This window comes from Haliotis asinina, chromosome 10 (assembly GCF_037392515.1).
Source record: "Haliotis asinina isolate JCU_RB_2024 chromosome 10, JCU_Hal_asi_v2, whole genome shotgun sequence".
In the NCBI taxonomy this organism is placed as follows: Eukaryota; Metazoa; Mollusca; class Gastropoda; order Lepetellida; family Haliotidae; genus Haliotis; species Haliotis asinina.
In genome coordinates, this window is record NC_090289.1 from 41,031,658 (window position 1) to 41,050,697 (window position 19,040).

The 19,040-nt window shown below is 38.0% G+C and overlaps 1 protein-coding gene across 4 annotated transcripts in view; it reads right to left on the bottom strand.

Annotated features, from left to right (window-relative positions):
• Positions 1–18,731, bottom strand: part of LOC137298386 (collagen alpha-1(I) chain-like) — a 102,673-nt gene extending 83,942 nt beyond the window's left edge. For 2 of the 4 annotated variants that reach the window (XM_067830643.1, XM_067830641.1), the window contains exons 1-2: positions 18,116–18,244; positions 17,955–18,028 (exon numbers count right to left, since the gene is read on the bottom strand). In XM_067830643.1, the coding sequence (XP_067686744.1) occupies positions 17,955–18,028; positions 18,116–18,126 (85 nt within the window). In that variant the 5' untranslated portion in view covers positions 18,127–18,244. Of the gene's footprint in view, positions 1–17,954; positions 18,029–18,115 lie in introns of all 4 variants that reach the window. The other 2 variants (XM_067830640.1, XM_067830642.1) reach the window with 2 other exon arrangements.
• Between the last annotated feature and the right edge of the window lie 309 nt (positions 18,732–19,040).

The following is a 19,040-nucleotide window of genomic DNA, read 5'->3' on the forward strand; positions in this document are numbered from 1 at the left end:
GTCGTTATTGACGCAACAAATGCTCCCTCACTGATTCTTGTATCAGGTTCAAGTCTCCACCCTGGACTTGTACATTTACTTAGCCGTATACATTACTTCCATTAATTAAAGGGATAACCCATGCCTGCTTTGGACATAAAACGTGCACTGAGCGGTGTCGCGTAACAATATCAAAACATTCCATTTAATTACTCATTTTGTAAGGCAAGATCAGATTTGGTGTTGTTAGCTGGTCCCTCAGTCTATGTTTCTTTGTCAAGAAAGACAAACTCTGGGACATAAGCTGTATTTTTTCTAACCCAACAAGTTTGAATAGTGTCCTGTACTATGCATTGATGGAAAGAAACCAGGTGTTCCACAACAGACTAGGCAAGATGTTCTATGTCACTCTTGCTTGATAATGGAATCAGGGTCCATACTAATATGTCACAATATAACAGACTAGAGAAGTTGTCATCCATAACATACCTTGTCTTAAATTCTATTAACCAGCTTCTGACATGTCACCCAGTTTGGACAGAGACCAACAATTTTCGTGAGACTGGATATTGAAAGACTCCACCAGAGCTCAAGATTCCCACAATAATCTACGTCTTCACAGAGAACATGTTAAGGTTCAGTACGGTGAAGGTGTGGCCAGGTAGGTACATGGTAAAACTATTTGTCAGTCCGAAAGTCCAAGGTTTGATTCTGTACATGGGTGCAGCGTGTAAGTCCCGTTTCTGGTTTCCCCAGCTGTGATATCTCAAGACCACTGCTTAATCACAAGGGCATAAACCCATGCTCACTTCCTCAAGTTTTGCTCAGAAAATGTTACTTGATGAGGTTAAAAAGGAGAACTGTGAGTGAAAAATGTTGAGGAAACCAGGCTGGATCGTCATAAGTCACAAGAAGTGCCAGAGAGATGACAAGAGCAGATGTTCTAAATGGCGTAACTTCAATAACCTCTTAAATACAACCAATCATCATTCCTTTATCGATGTTAATTTAGATTTTTCAATTTCTGTTTTAAATGTGAATAAATGTAGAGAAATGAAAACTCACTCCCACCTAAATTCCCCCGCGCCTTCTCTCAAAGTCCCAACACACCCTTCACCTCTTTTCGGTACCCCAACCGCACTACCACCACCACCCTCCCACCCTTCTGCTACACATACATATTTCTCCCTTGTACTTCATCCTCCAAAGGTAATCATAACAGTGCATCAAGCACAACAACACCTGTCAGGACAATATAACTTAATCCCCTCCATTGTTTCACCTGTCTACCCTGTGATAATGATGCAAGATCAAAGGGATCACCGTGACAGCGATCCATCTAATCAGCAGTCACACCTTGTAATGAAACATCCAACTGTCAGAGAATCAGCAGTTATAGCCTCTGAGCCTGATAACTAGTGACAGATCAACCTCTTATCTTGATTGGTGGAAGGCAAAACTTTGAGCCAATCAGAAACTGAATACAACCATGAGTGATAGTCTGATTGGGTAATAACAAACAGGAATAGGTTTCACTGCCAGTGAACCCAGTCTTGGTACCAATTATCCCACAGACATGCCATATCATATTCACACAGTTTACTAACCTAATTGTTTCATGGGAAAGTACACCATAACCAATAAAGACTCCATAATACATAAAAATTTCAAGACACAGCCAATTATACAAACATTTCATCCCAGCGATATCTTACAAATAAATATCTACCTACAAATTAAAAGTAAATTCCAAATTGACATTAGAACAATGCAAAGTACCAGAAAGTCATATCAATATAAACATTTATTCAGAGTATCATGACTTACCATCCTCAGCTTTTGGCAATCTATAGCTAGTTTTTTTTATTGTATTATTGTTTAGAGTGTTATATTTTAATGGTTACATACTAATTTCAATAGAAATTCTGTGATATCTAGTGATTCTACTCACTTTCATTGACTTGCATAAAATTGGCCTTTTTTAATAAATAGCTTGTACAGTCATCATATGGCTGATATGATGTGGGACTTAAAATATTATTTCACTCACTTAACTCACTATTTAGACACAAAAGGTAAAATCTAAAAGGTGGAACAATGGATAATTTCAGGACTGTCTAAATCATTCTTGAATTATTATGGACTGAGTTAAAATCTATTCTGCAGGATCTCGAGACAGTAAGAGTAAGTCTGGCTGTGACAAGTCTTTCAAGTGAGTGAGCTAGTAGTTTTACACCCCTTTTAGCAATATTCCAGCAATGTCATATTGGGGGGAAACCAGAAACAGGCTTCAGTAGGGAACTGAACCCAGGTCTATGTGTCACAAGTAACCACCATAACCACTAGGCTACCCCACCACCTCATGTCTTTCATGTTAAAGCACATGCTGCACCAGGTGATAAGCCTAGTGAATCTGAAGAAACTATGTCAGGTGGAAAATACAGGTACAAATGTACATCAGTTCTAGACCATTTAACATAATGACAACATACCTTATACCACAGTGAGTGGCTCTGTTTGCCTTCACTGTCATTATCATGACAGTACAGTCAGAAAAACCTTTTATTGCACAAGACAGTCCCAGTTGCAAAACAAATGGTGCAATATAGACAGACAGACATAGTTTATTAACATATATAGACTGGCTTTGATTAAATAGGTATATATTCTACAGTCGTTGTTAAAAACCATGGTTGGCTCATTTCAAAAGAGCAGTCCAAGTTATTTCATGTCTATGAATTAAATAATGCTCATATCTGAGCCTTTACAGTAGACTTACAAATGTTTGGCAGAGGTGGCAGTGTGATAGTCTAGTGGTTAAAGCGTTCGCTTGTCACGCCAAAGACCCGCTGAAATATTGCCCAAACTCTCATAAAACTAAGATCACTCACTCAAGGAATCAATTACATATCAACTGTGAAATTTTTGCACAATGACAATTTTGCACAATTCCATTTTATCAATACACAAGGTATTTACTGAGAAAGCATAATCCTAAATAGTCTGCCGTACAGACCCTGAAGTATACATATTCGAGAAAGCCCATGCAAGTCTAGAAAATGTGGCAAGTCTAGATTTCCATAGCTTCTGAAAATGAAGAAAGTCTCAAGGCTCAACTTCATTATATTATTTTTTTTACACCATGAACGTTTTTTTCAGTAAAATATGTTCATTTCAGAGACTAGCTGTTAGTCTAAATCCTAAACAAAATATATGTTTCATATTATCCATGTTTATAATGCTTGCAAATTGTCATTTCTTGGGTATGTCTGCATTGGCTTATTACTCACTGCCTATTTTGTGATATGGATCTAGTTTCACAGCACTCAGTATCCACAATCAACCTCTTCCTCCTACACAAAGGGCGTGGGTCTGATGGAGTAAGATAACAGCCCAGTTGCATCATGAAGCTTTCTCTGCCCATCTGATAATGAGTATGACACAACACGACTGCTCAGAGGCTTATCATTTAAGGGCATTGCTAGAACTTTCTGCAAACATTTCAACAAACTCATTACAAACATATCCCTTCCTAAGGCATCCTTTTCAGAGAAGCTGATGGGTTGGCCCTATTACAGAGGTTGCATGTTATCATGAGTGAGTGAGTAAGTGAGTGAGTGAGTGAGTGAGTGAGTGAGTGAGTGAGTGAGTGAGTGTAGTTAAAGGCTGTTTCATGCCATATTCCTGCAATGAGTATTGATAAAGAGCTGTATCCATCCCCAATATCATATTGTACCTATGTGGGGATTCGAACCCAGACCTTTAACACAACAAGCAAATGCTACCCCACCACCCAATATCGCTCAGTACTTTGTTTCCCAACATATGTGAAGTCTGTTTCGGCATCCTGTTGCTGTGCCTTTAACTGCCCCTACTTCATAGACAGTTGACATAAAAGTGCAATGACACACAGCTTTGAACTATAATCAAAATTGAAATGTTGACCATGTTGCCGTTTCATATTCCCTCATATATCATAATTTGCGCTTACATATCACAATTCCCTTTTTATGAAACTAATTATCAGATGTATACTATCATAGCAGTCACTTCCCCATGTCTCTAGCTCTTAAATGTACATTACGTCTCTTAACGGTTAATAGATTTCGAGTAAATCATAGTGATGAAAAAACATTTATGAGGTTTCTTCAAAGAAGCCTCCAATGAGGCAAAACGGATTAGTAAATGAGATGACCTATTTGATGCTAATTTCATTTTCTCGCTGATAAGATTTTCCCCAACTGATTAGGTGAAACGAAAACCAGAAAATGTATGACAACTTTTCTCATATCCTATATATGACCAAGTGAAAAATCTGCATGGAATGGTTAACTGTGTTGGTCCTATGTCCTGGCATAAATTGCCAACCTAAATTACATCTAGTTCTACAATGTTCAACACTTGACAATGAGTTACACCTCTGCAGGTTTGATCTTGTAATAGTACAGGCCCTGAACATGTGTACCACTGGGTAAATCATGTTTGAGCATAGAGAACGGTCATCTAATCCCAGAGACTGATAAAGTATCAGAGAATACCTCTGTTTCGAGGGGATCAGGTCCATCATATCGCAGACCTATAATTGGGCAGTTGTTCCACATGCTTGTTACCAGGATTACCCTACTTATGTTAGGATGTTACAAAATTCTGTAACTGTTTCTAAAACTCAGACCGAGTTACTTGATCGCTGTAAATAATTACATTTTAATTGAAGGAAATGAGAATGACTGAACTTAAACAGGTCAAGAAGTCAGACTCGACATTTAACTAGAGCCACTTAACCCTTTCAGAATACAAGTACATGTTTGATAAATAATACATTTCAAGAATTGGGTATAAATTGCCTTTTCCTTTGAGTGTTATGCACTTTTTTACAAAAATATTCTGTAGTAGGTTACACCTTCTAAGGAGTCAGAGCCAGAAAAGTATCTTGGTTCCAACTTTGAAAAATTCTTAACCCTTTAAGCAGTAAATGGTATCTCTTTCAAGAAATTATGTTTTATCTGGCAAGCAATTAATTGCACAAATGGGGAGGAAATCACAACAAAATATCAAATCAAGGTCATCATAAAAGGGTTCCACATTTTGGGAATCTAACACATGAAAGGTCAACATTTAGAAACCACTTGGCTACTCCACCGCTCCCAATTTCCTTTAAGAGTTGTGTATGGAAAAGGTTTATCATAAGGTGCGCAAGATGCAAAAGGTAAAATTACAAATATGAAAGCAAAAGAACATCAAACAGACATTAACTTTATATAAATTGGGGACCTAAAACATCTTCCTAAGCAAACTCCCAATTGTATTCCCCAGTAAACCTCATTTCTCTAGCATTAGTGTTAAGGTGTGAATTGTACGTTTTCAGTATGTGGGTCATACAGGTGTAAAATGTGACACCTATCTCATTAGTCAAGGCAAATACAATACAACACTGCCGAACACTAGAAACAACAAATATTTGTCATGGACAACGTAGACTCCATGTTCAGAACTGACGACACCCTTGGGATACGGTTGTCCACTTAGTATGCTGTTTCTATAACACATACTAGCGCACATACACTCTCAGTTTGTCTGTAAACTGTGTATCACAGTTTCGCTTCCTACAATACAGCCACAAATGCATACTTCAAATCTTCATCATATTCCGAATGTTTGGAAGAATTAATCAATCTCATAACTATGTGTTGTTAATTATGGTGCATAAACGCTCTGCTGATAACTACCCATTACACTCTAGGCTTTGGCTCCAACTTAAACTTTTCACTGATTTTATAATCAAATAGAAGATAAAATTACATTTATCACCCTTTTAGTGTTTAGGATGCACAAATGAACCAGAGATTCATCTTATCTTTTTATCTTTATAATTAAAACCATTGAGTCTGTTTTGTATGCATCAGTATTTACAGAACATGTGTGGGACACAAGTCTGGCTTTATTCCAAGATGACCATTCCAATATAAAGGACTTAGCATTGTCCATGGCACCTGAGTTGATATTGACCAGCCCTGTTTCACAAGTTTGTTGGAGGAGCATTTCTGGACAAACTACACTCGATGACCTCTTGTGTATTCAGCACCAATGAACCTGTACCTCCCCAAAATGATTCTTGGGCAGCTTAGGACTGTAGTGCCCCGTGCTTGTGAAATTGCTTATATTAACATTACATGCTATTCTTAAGACAAACCTATCCTATTGTGTAGATCAACGATATGACCCAAACACTCCATGAAGACATACTATAGGCTCAATATGACAAAACAGGCCTGATTTTCTTGATCTCTCTTTTTTTATTTTTCCTAATAATTTCAGAGTTATAACTTGTTTGAGATGGGGTAGCTTTATGGTTAAAGCATCACGTAGAAGGGCTAGGTTCAATTCTCTGATATTGCTGGTGTGCAAACACACTCCATTCCTCAACGGGATCTTAGTGCTATGACATTCATAAGTCTATGTTCATGTATAGAAGTTGCGATCATCTTAGTGCCACGACAGTCATAAGTTTATGTCCATGTATAGGAGTTACGATCATCCTATTCTTACGATAGCTTTGTGGAACGGGGCCCTGATGGATACTTATTCTCTTCTTAAAAACTCACATCAAAACATAATACAGATACAGACCTGATGACACTGTCTAGTATGTTCTGAAATATTTACATAGTGTTCTGCAGTCCAATAGCGTTTCCCTTGTAATGAAGACTACTTTTTCAACAAAGCCTTGAGGAGACTCTTTGGCTTGAAAGCTGCCCCGATTTGGTTTAGTTACAGAAATGTCTGCCTTGCACACCCAGTAAACAACTAGTATCCACATTCAATCTTTCCCTTGACATTTAACGCTCAATCTGGCATGTCAAATTCACTGTACTTATCCTTAATTAGATCCTGAAGTTTATGTGCAGACTTCACAACCATTCCCACAAGCCAAAGACCAAGTATACCTATCATAATTAATTTCTTAACTACTTCACCACCTGTTTTAAAATAACTCCAACACAAAAAGATAAAGCGATTAGACATGTTCAAACTTTAAAGTTTGACAAGGTGAAGTAAAAACTTTTCAAAAGCTGTTAGCTCCTGCAGACTAAGGGTAAATAATGTGTGTACCTTCACGCCTACTTTGGGAAATCAGCTCGTGTCATTCAAATATCCCCATTTCCTCTAATTGGTATATGTCCCACATGCTCCGACACATGCTCCGACACATGCTTTTCATCTCGGGTCACTGTAAACTCCTAGCTTTAAGACCTGGGTGTTGTCCCTACTGGTACAAACTATATGTATTCTCATTACCACCTAGGGTGGTCAGTAGAGGGGACAGACAGGGAATTTTCAGGCTTGCTAAGGAAATTTGTGCTCACGGAATTTGTATACTGTCCTTCTCTGAGGATGTGTAGAGTCCCTTTGGAATTTGTACCATCCTTCTTCGGGACATGTAGAGTCGTTAGAGAATGTGTACCATCCTTCTTTGGGCACACATAGAATATTCAGGGAATTTGTACTATGCTTCTTTAGGCACATGTAGAATATTCAGGGAATTTCTACCATGTTTCTTTGCGGAAATGTCCCCAGTCCTAGGGGAATTTGTACTGACGTTTTTTGCGGACATGCAGAATCCTTCAGGGAATTTGCACTTTGTCTTACTTTGGGGATGTACCATTCTTCTTTAGGGACATGTACCATCCTTATCGAATAAGTACCAGGAATAGTAGTTGTCCCAGAGGAATGTATATTTATTTGAATGAATTATCCTCCTTAGGGAGTCTGTAGAAATGTTCCTCTAGAATCAAACATGTCTTCAAGTGTGACCACCTAGTCTCCAATGACATATTGTTCAACATATCTCCAGTAACATATCTTAACCTGGGTGAGTGAGTTTAGTATTACGCCACACTCAGCAATATTCCAGCTATAAGGTGGCGGTCTGTACATAATCGAGTCTGGACCAGACAATCCAGTGACCAACAACATGAGCATCGATCTGCACATTTGGGAACTGATAACATGTGTCAACCAAGTTAGCGAGCCTGACCACCCGGTCCCATTAGTCGCCTCTTAGGACAAGAATAGTCGCCTTTTATGGAAGCATGGGTTGCGGAAGGCCTTTTCTACCCCGGGACCTTCACGGGTCATCTTAACCTGGGGTGGTATGAGGGTGTCTTTGGGGTAGCCTAGTTGTTAAGGTGTTCATTAGTACTGAAGATCCCGGTTCAGTTCCCCACATGGGTTCCGTGTCTCAAGCCCATTTCTAGTGTCCTCTGCCATGATGGTTCGGGAATAATGCTAAATGCAACTTAAAACCTCCCTCACTTTACTCCTTACATGAGGAATCAGTACAAAAACTGAGAGCACTCTTTACCATGTTTCAACTTAAACTGGAATCTGGTTTGAATATTTAGAGAGATAACCTTATAAAAGTTTCATTTTACATTTCTGTTAGTTGTAGTTAAAACCACATTGAACTATTTAACTCTTGAGGGAATGTATTTACATTGGTCCTGTTAAAAGCATGTTTCCTTCCTACTCTGTCCGTCCACAGGAACATCTCAGGACCCGACGTTCAGGGAATTTTCTTTCATGTTCCATTTGAGAAATAGTGGCCAGGTTTCCATACTATTTACCTAACCCATATTTTCAAACAAAGGAGAAAAGAATGTTCTGTGAGTTTCCGCTGTGAAAATAATCATGGATTCTAAAGTATTTACTCTAACAATGGAGCCACAGCAGGAATGGGCGAAAATAAGGAATGGTTTATTTTAAAACAATCTCACTATCATGACAAGTCTTTAAAACAGGTGGATGCAACACAGATTACACATCAGAGTTATTCTAGGACCTGAAACATTACTACACAAAACAGCTGAAAAGAAACAAGTTTAGACAGCAAGCTCTTCATGAATCATGAAGAATACTTGTTGTATGAAAGTGTGGATGTGCAGCTCCCAAACAGTGATTAAGTGGGTATGGTTTCACAGTGTTTTTAACAATATTCCTGCAATATCACTGCAGGGGACACCAGAAATGGGCTTCACATTCCACATGTGGGGAATCGAACCCCAATCTTCAGCGTGATGAACAAATGCTTAACCACTGCCCAGTGTTGATTTTATCAAGTGAAGATGAACAAGAGCAATGGTTAAAGTTGCTTGGACTCAAACTCATTACCAGCAGGTCCTAAGGGACTTAACTCTGCACCATACTGATGATAGCAAGCACCTGCTGTAACTATATACTGGTTAAAATGATGGTCCATGCATGAACTTTTTCATTGCAAAATAAAGTTCTGTTCTCTAAAACTGACTCACGTGGACAGAAGTTGAATAGAGATGGCTACATCTGTTTTTTTCTTCATCTAGATACTTTTCTGAAAATACATATATTCTACTTATATGGCTAAGGCTGGTCAGTCACACAAGATTGAGATACTGGGTAACCGGATATGTCTGATAGCAATACAAGCTCATACATCACCTTCAGAGGTTGAAAAGTAAAATGTTTGTGAAAACCTACTGAGAATTCTTCTGTAAAGACAGCGCTTTTATTTCATATGATGAATGAGAACTGGTCACTTACAACCAATAGAGAGCTCATGCCTCACAAGACATACATTAATCCAAATGAAGGAAGGTTTGGGTACTGGGTTAGAAGTACTGAAGGATAGTTAATACATGCATATTTGTCATTCTATTAAATCTATTATTATACAACATATGTTTTACTGAATGCTGATTTCACAATTTCATATTCTTATTAAATCTATTGATATGCCTAATTTGTCACCCAGATTGAATATAAGTACTATAAGTGCAGATATTTCATTCTTGGTGCAAGAATATTAGAACAGCTACATTAAGACTTAAATCCATAGCAGCTTGAACAATATTCACCTAAAATTACCATAAGCTGGAATATTCTCTGAGGAAAGCAAAGGTCAAAAAGAACAACAGTCTCAAAAATACTACATCAGGTTAAAGGTGGGTAGAAGAATTCAAATCAACATTTCAGCCTTTTATCTTGAAATTTAGGCATCAGTAAATTATCTTTTTGTTGTCTTTATGCATTCCATTGTTCACTGACCCATTGGTGGAATGCAAGTGGCCCCATCCAGACCCCAGGAAACTGAACCATGTGAGCTCCCTGTGGTCAGTCTGTTTGGTCAGTCAGGATAATTGGGCAAACTAAGCTGTCAGTCCAACCACAACAGATGATCATCACACAGATAGCCAGACCACTCTCCTGATATGCAGAGTAAATACAACTAGACATAGAACAGATGGATTTGGGAGCGGCAGTGTTATACATGCATACTAATAAAAAAGGAAAAGAAAATGTCAACAACACAGTTGACACTGGATTGGTCTCTGACACCAATAACTCTAATAATACATAACTATCTATCTTCATCACACAAAATGTCAAGATTTGAATACTTCTTAATTGATGCTTGTGGTTCTTATCTTCGGGTTGGTGCCAATTTCAAAATCAGAAATTTGGCAGTCCTCCATAAGAAAAGAAAATGTTCTACTATTGTTCAACAATCTCAAACACACATCTTAATAGTAACAGCAATCTGATATTTTGTGTTGTGAAACAATGTTCAACAATACAATATCTTTTCCTCATTTAATAGGTGTGTAATTACAATTCATCATGTTTATAGCACAATAAACAAACACAATAACATCCAGTGCTTGTCAAGCTTCTAAGCATAAAGAACATAACCTACTGTTTATGTTGCTACTTAGTTTCCTTGCTGAGCATCTTATAGTTCATATGCACTTTTATCACACATTAACAATAGAAAAATTTCAAATGCTGACATCTTACCAATACGAAAAGTTTCAAAGTGCAAAAGATTTTCTTTCAAGTAAATTTTCACCAGATGAATAGCTTTTCCAGACCAAGTTTCTGATGTAAAATGCATGGGCAGATTAACATCTCGCTCATATACAACAATCTACCTTTATCACACTACTAAAAAGTCTACCACAAATCCCTTAAATAAATAAGCACTTTTTAAAACACATATAAGCTTTATAATCACCACATGCAACTTAGGCAAATACGGAATTCAGAATTTCTATGGGTGGGTCCACTAAAGTGAAGAAAGATGTTTTCAACAGCCATAAATAGCCTTTGGAAAATAAAACTTTAAAGATTTTCACAACCATTTTTAAATACTTTAACACTTATTGTTTTACATTTACCAGCTTTCTTGGCTTTAACTCGTCTCAAGTATTTGTGTCTGTCTTACCACAGAGCCAGTGTAGTTAATAAGGACTTCACCACAGATGTACATTCTGTGTGGTTACAAACATATCTTCCGTAACGTCTCTGCTACTCTCCTCTCCTTTTAAGTGCAATACTATATAAATACTTGAGGAATATTTGTGTGAAAAAAAGTTTTCTTCCACTGGAGTTGTAAGTCGTATACCCTGTTGTTACGCCCATCTCTTTACCCCAAAACTTCAACAGGGTCAGGCAATGAAAACACAGGGGGGCTGGAAGAATTCCTGACGTACACCAACTTTCCTTTAAGACCTGCCTGAACTTGCTCCCAACCCAGTTGCTGTTCTTTCGCAATATTTTTCGACATTTAAGAGGAACTTTTTTCAAATGAACTCTTTAAATGAGACAGCTGTTCGGCTGTCCCCTAAAGTTGATGAAAAGTGATTGATTTTATTCTAATTCCACATATATTACACTTTAATTCCATATTCATGACAAATTGATATGTTTACTGTGCTAGTTCAAAAAAACTGTAACACTGAAAAAAATTCTAGGTTCTCTTCCTTTGAGTACTATATATTCTAAGTAACAGTAGAAATAAATAAGTAAGCAACATAAATTTGTAGCTCTTGATAATGAATTCTGCCTCAGATTATCCATGTATGTCAAGAAATACCTCCATAAATTAACAGATCTGAAAAAAATAAACACTGTGTCTGATTCAACTAACAATTACATAATTTCCAAACATTGTATACATTAAACAATAATTATTGCAAGATGTGTTTACGATAGTATGATTAATAGAAAACATAATCAATTTTGTAGATATAGCAATATTTTATGCACCAAGCTATGCATTATGCTCCAAATACCTGAACACAGGTCCAAAAGTGTGGCCTCACATACCGACCTGCATGTACAGCATGTGCAAATACTTTCACAGAAAACCTCCATGCAAAAAAACTTGGGTATACCAAAAAAATACATTCACCAAAAAGGAATTCAGGCTGTCTAGATCTGCCTAAATTAACCCATTATGGATTCCGGATCAAATGAAAAGACTTTTATCATTATAATGGGTAAAGGCATTTGAGTCTGTCCACTTAATTGTGCACATCGTGAGGAAGTTAAGATGGGGGACCCGCCGCCTTGTCGTCTGCCAGGTAAATCCGTACTTACACACAATGAAATGCTTGCCTGGACCTTGTCTGCAGTCAGGCCTAGCCTCTGGGCTTTTTATACCAGCGTTTGACCCCAGCTGATACCAAGCAATATTGGCCTTTAAGAGAGGGAAGGGGAACACAGGGGGAGGAGTACTTATGTTTAACATGACTAGAAATTAGGTAGCATTTGAATGGTGTAAATACTACTGCTTGGATTGGAACCTGGATCTGTTTCCAACTCTGTGAAAAGGGAATGCAATGAGGCTTTTCCACATATGATAAGCTAATTATTACACTGCTACTGAAATAGTAATCACTCACGCATTAATCCTCTTGATGAACATATTACTTCACCCAAAAGCACTTCAGATGTAGCATTTTTTCCAGCAATATCATTGGACCAACATTTAAAATATGTTTTCGAACCAACAATTTAAGATATAATTTCCAACAAAATAAAAAAATATCTAGATACAAAACTTAAAGTCATACCATATGAATGACTTGTTCAATTATAGTTGAGTGAGTGAGTTCCATAGCCAATATTGGATATAACATAAGTTTTTAAAGCTAAACTGAGTAAGAATTCACGAAAATAATCTAAACAAAACACTTGTATTTCAAAGGACAGACGTGAGTGGAAAATCAATAAAATTCTTGGGATACCTTTCATAATTTACCACATTTCTCAAAATTAAACATGAACAGATGACGAGGTATAAGGGGGCCTTGTGATATCCCTATTTAAAAAAATTACAATGAACATGTCAATAGATTAATAATTACAATGAACATGTCAATAGATTAATAATTACAATGAACATGTCAATTGATTAATAATTACAATGAACATGTCAATAGATTAATAATTACAATGAACATGTCAATAGATTAATAATTACAATGAGCATGTCAATAGATTAATAATTACAATGAACATGTCAATAGATTAATAATTACAATGAACATGTCAATAGATTAATTTACAATCTGAGTAAAGACTCTAGGATTTCCCCAAATTTGAACCACCACTTAGGTCTAAACTGTCTGTTTAGCACTGTTTGCACATGTTGTACATGTGCATGGGTGTTGTGTATGACTCTGTGTAAGAGCATACTTGGCTGTTCTGTGTGGAGATGTTCAAAGGCTTTAGGCTCACCCTTTCATAGCTTGGTGCAGAAAATATTGCTATCCCTAGAATAAAGTTCATCATTTTATCTTCACCATGTACTATAACATACATCTCTTGCAAGTATATCACCTCTCATGTGTACATCGGATGGAGAGGACCAGTCAGAAACATAACATGTGTTCTTTACATGACTGCAATTATAATTTATGGAGGCATTTGTGAACATGGAAGTAACAGACAAATGGATGGGTCATACCATGATTCAATTCAATGCACTTAAGCTGCTTCTTCATGATATTCATGATGTAAATGGACGATTTCACATTGGCCCTAACATAACACATAAAGTGATCACGTCTATAGAAAGGCCTTAATTTATGGAGATCCTATTCGAAGGCCAGACAAAGGCCTTAGCGTAGTATTGAGCTGGTTGGATGGTCTCACAACAGACACAAAACAACTCCCAGCTTAGTGAGAATCAAATTAACTCTGCCATGAAAACACCAACATTAGTATCGAAAGATAGGGAATTATCTTTTACAAAAACATATTCTGAAACTTTGAAACATTCACTTTACTGATGGTTACATGCAATATAATGCTTTCCTCCCATGAGCGATGGGGCAGCCTCTAACAAACCATGATTCAGACTAGGTAATATTAAACCTCAATCCTTCCTCAGCATGTTAAAAACCAGCCAGGCATGAAACTGACAATTTAGTCAGCTGACTGCATGGAGATGTACCAGATTTACCACATATTTAGCATACTCGAATTCAAATTTCCATACGTTTTAGTCAATTTGCATCTAATGATGGCACCGGTAACAGTTGATGGGTGTATTAAATAAAATGTCAGCACTTAGTCAGATATGTACAGGTCAGGCAATTTCACATGGTGCTTGAGAGAGGTGGCATTTCTCACCTATACCATGTCATAACCTGTAAGTTCTAAAAAATGACATTGTGTTTCCAAGTTCACTCAATTTCAATACAGGGTAGGTAATTTTTAGGATATTTTTTTGTAGAATAAATAACAAGTTGTTTGGTATGTAGTTTCAAGTGTGCTCTCCTTTGGTAGCAGTTTTGAACAAACTCATTTGCCTGAAGAGAGACTACATGTATCATACGTGCTTCATCGTGGGCAGGACTTGGAAGTCCTTGAAGCTCTTACGAGTCAAGCTGCCAAACATGGTCACCCATCCAAGGACAGTCCAAGCTCAACTGTGCTTAACTTCAACTGATTTGAGACCTCAGCTTCATGCACAAGACCACATACCACCACAAGTTCAGGGTGAACTTAAACAAGTCAGATATCAAAGGTAGGTTTGTTCACTTATGGGACATCATGCTTCAGAATCAAACCCAGACAAAACGCCTGGCATGAACCACCACACTCTCGACAGTAAAGTGACCAACCAATCTTTAGATATAATGAAAACAAAATCCAAAGTTTTTTGCCCAAACCTTGACAGTTGATGGTGTTGATATGTAATGCAATCAGTAATAACTGCTGATAGAAATTAAATAGCCTTCACACTTGGTGCCTATGTGGAGAATCGAACCTGAGTCATCTGCATGATGAGCGAACGCTTTTACCACACGGCTACCCCACTGCCTTAGGGTTTCCAAGAGACGCTGAATTAGCATTATCAATTTCTCAACCATGAAAAATGTGATGTTTGAAAATTTGAATTATGAAAAGCCCATGACAGCTGACTTCAGTTCAAACATATACAATTGTCATGTAAGTCTGATCACCAGAAAGAGTGAGTGAGTGAATTTAGGTTTACATCACTTTCAGGAGTATTCCAGCAATATCACATTGGGGGATATCAGAAATGGGGTTCATACATGGTAATAATCTGCCAAATCAAACCAAAGTTGCTGGCGTGACGAGCGAACGCCCTCGATCATACGACAGTCAAGATGTAGTTTATTTTGACAGAATCTCCATCAAGACTTAAAACCAAAAACACAGAGTGAGTCATTTAGGTTTTAATGAAACTTTTGTAACAACCCACCAATACCATGGTTAGGGATACTAGAAGATGCTACCTCTAAGTGGAATCAAACCAAGGCTTTGACATGACTGGCAAACACTTTAATCACCCCACCATCCACAAACCCTTATAGCTGCGTAACACCATATGAATCCTGCAGTAATAAGCTGAACTAGTTTGTTACATCGAGGCCTGAAAGCAGTAGCCCGACAATGCAACACAGAGTGCAGCATAAGCCGCTGGCACAGCAGGTAGCATCTGTGCTCCCCCCTTTACCCCAGACGGTTAAATAAACAGTATGCACAGCATGGGTAGATACTGCATAGCACTCAGACTTAGCTGTTAACTGAAAAATGTAGGCCACAGGTAGGCAGACAAAAACTACCTGTCGCAGTCTGTCCTTAAGTGGTAGCCAAGGGCCACTGCACTAAAAGCATTATGTCTACAAACTTTGTTGCTTTTCTTTCAATAGGCATGTCGATATGGTGTATGAGAATATATACATCAGTTTCATGTGGATAAATTTTCATTACTGTCTGAATTACCTCAAAACTCTCCCTTTTAGTTAACAGGCAATTAGATATAGTGCAAGAGAATATATAGACCAGCTACATATGGATAAATTTTCACCTCTGGCTGATTTACCTGAAAACTCTCCCTTTCAATTAACAGGCATGGTGTATATGAGAATATATATATATACCACAGTTAAATATGGATTTCTTTCACATTGTCTGCATTACCTAAAAACTCTACCTTTCAATAAACAGGTATGTGGACATGGTGTTTGAGAGAATACATACCAGTCTCACATGGGAAATCTTTCAAACGAACTGCAGTACCTATACTTCCTTCTAAACCTGTTGTACTTGAACAGTCACAGAAATTGCTGACCATACATTTTTCTAATTGGCTGCTCCTTCTCAGTAAAAAAAATGTCTCCTGGTATTCCTGGCATAAGCCAAAACGCATATCACAATTTTAACGTATGGGTTATCGTGAGATACGAAATTTACTGCCCAGGCTCTTGCATCTATGGAAACCTTTTCAAACAAACCCATACTGCCTCACAAAATTTTCAAAATGAAGCAAAAGATTGAAAATGTTCTCCATCATCCAACAAATCTTGTAGTAAAAGTATTATTATTTCCACAATATTATTCCAATAAACAGGAAGCTTATGAGGAAACCAGTCCCAAGCACACATAGAAATGTCTACTTCAAGCTTAGATTTCATAAGTATTTCTTTGAACAATGTTCTGACACTTTTGTCAACACTTCTTACAGTAGTGAAACAACAAAATAGTTTCATTCATCAAACAGAGGTCTAAGACAGGTTCTAAAATTGTCAGAATAGGCCAAGTTCAATCGGCTAAAAGTCACCCTTTGACAAGGACATGAGACTATCAAGTCTGTTGACTTAACAATTCACAAAAAGCTGCTTTGACAACTCGTTGTTTTGAGTGCAGTTTTTTTGTGTTGTCTTCCAAGAAAAACTGACATGTCTGACACGTTAAAGTATTTACAGTTCATTGTATCAAGCATACCCACTGTTGCATGTATAGTTTAATATATATTTCAGATTCTTTGTATTTTTATCAGAAGTATTACAATAAACTGATCGCTCTGTGATCATGTCAAGTAGTTCTCTATGATATCACTAAGTCACAAAAGAACAAATGCCTTTAAACTTGCGGAGATTGTGTTTATTCATGTGTTCCCCAATTCCTGGTCAAATATTTTCAGTTATTCTGAAGACGTGAATGTTATTAATAAAGATCTTTGGACCATAGCCCTGTGTACTAAAGGAACATTCCGCAATGAATTAAACTTTATTGTTGAAGGGAACGGCCATACACACATGAGCGATTCTCTCGACTAACAGCAGTAGGCATAAGCCTGTCTGCTTGCCCAGTGAATTTCCTTGCTGTCAAAACTAAGTTGTTAGCAAGTAAGACTCCACTGTGGAGGGTTGTAACATTTACCAGGGCGCATGAAATCAACAAAAATGCTTAAACTTTCTTCGAAATCTAACCACGAAGTACAGATCTAAAGTGTTTAAACTGCGATTAACCTCTCGAGATGTTGTGGCACTGGTGTAAGATGACTGATTTGACAGGCAGTCAAATAGCAGACGTTACACTGTCGTCTGCAACATCACCTCCACGAAAACGAACATCACCAATAAGTGGGGCAACCCTAATTTACAGACAGTGTATATCAATAGGGTAGTTTTTTTCAGCCACAGTCTTACAATTCACCGTCTTAAACACTAACTACCTCCACCTGTGACGCTGCGGTATAGCGAGGGACGGGACAGTTGTTAGTATACATGTGTCGTCTGTCAACCGAGCAACGACTGTCCTAGATTTGCCTGTCTGTATACAGACACGAAAGGGGCATTGGACATGTATAGATGGGTTCAAATAAACATTAAACTTACCTGAGAAAACATTGTCGCCTTGACCGAGAGACAACGTTACTAACCCCATCCACACCACACTCCAAAATATAGCCCTGGAAAGAAAGAGAACTTTAGTGCACTTTTCACGATATAATCCATACGAAAAGTTGGTTAAATATCCTCGAATGATTCCAAAATACCTTAGAAGCATTTTGCCGGGTTGGAAGGACACGCGCACATGCAAACGTCTTGACGTTTCCGCATATAGGTATATCCCTTGCTCACTGCAACACCCCTTCTCCCTCCGAACCTCACCGACTGCAATCAGCACGTGTGAAAGCGATTGCTTGGACGAGTCGACTAGCTGACCTCATGGGGGTGGCGGGTCACGCCGTCTGACGTAAGCCTAAAATAAACAGTTAGCTGTTCGGCTGTCGGCTACCCCAGGATCATTCATAGAAGTGTCTGCTACTGCCTAAGACGCGACTCGACTTATAGTCGAACATTCATGGACTGTCTTGACTTCCTCAGCACCTCTCCGCCTAGTTCTCCCCACTCTGCACGTGCGTCGGCATGATTTGACGTTCAGAGACGACGTTCGAAGGAACCGCTAGAACATGCATGTCTCAATTTCATCGTGCTGAGATCAACTTGTGAAGTAACGCAGCTCTCTAGTGCAAACCGCTCTGTACCTTGTTCAATGAAGTAATCAGTGTAAACAGCACATATCTTAAAGCGCAGTAAGTTTATTATCCAATTTTGCAGCGCGGGTGTCGGGGCGGCTCGCCCTGGTTTCCGAGTTTAGCTTATTAAACTGAACTACTAGTTCGCAGGTAGACGAATGAAATCAGCCTACTGGCACGTACTCCCGACATTGTACACCCAATAGCAAATACCAAAAGTGTATGTGTTTCGTTTGACATGCTGGTTTTACGCTATCAATAAAAAGTGGAAGTTTCCTTTAGCTCCTAAAGGCTTGCGATACGGCTTCATTGTGAAAACAGCATAATTCTTGGATTGTGTAAATTCCCAGGCCGTGACTGACCTCGAAGTTATTTAAGTACGCGTACCAGTATATTATTCTCATCCTTTAATGAACTACAAAAGGGGAATGTATGATCCACT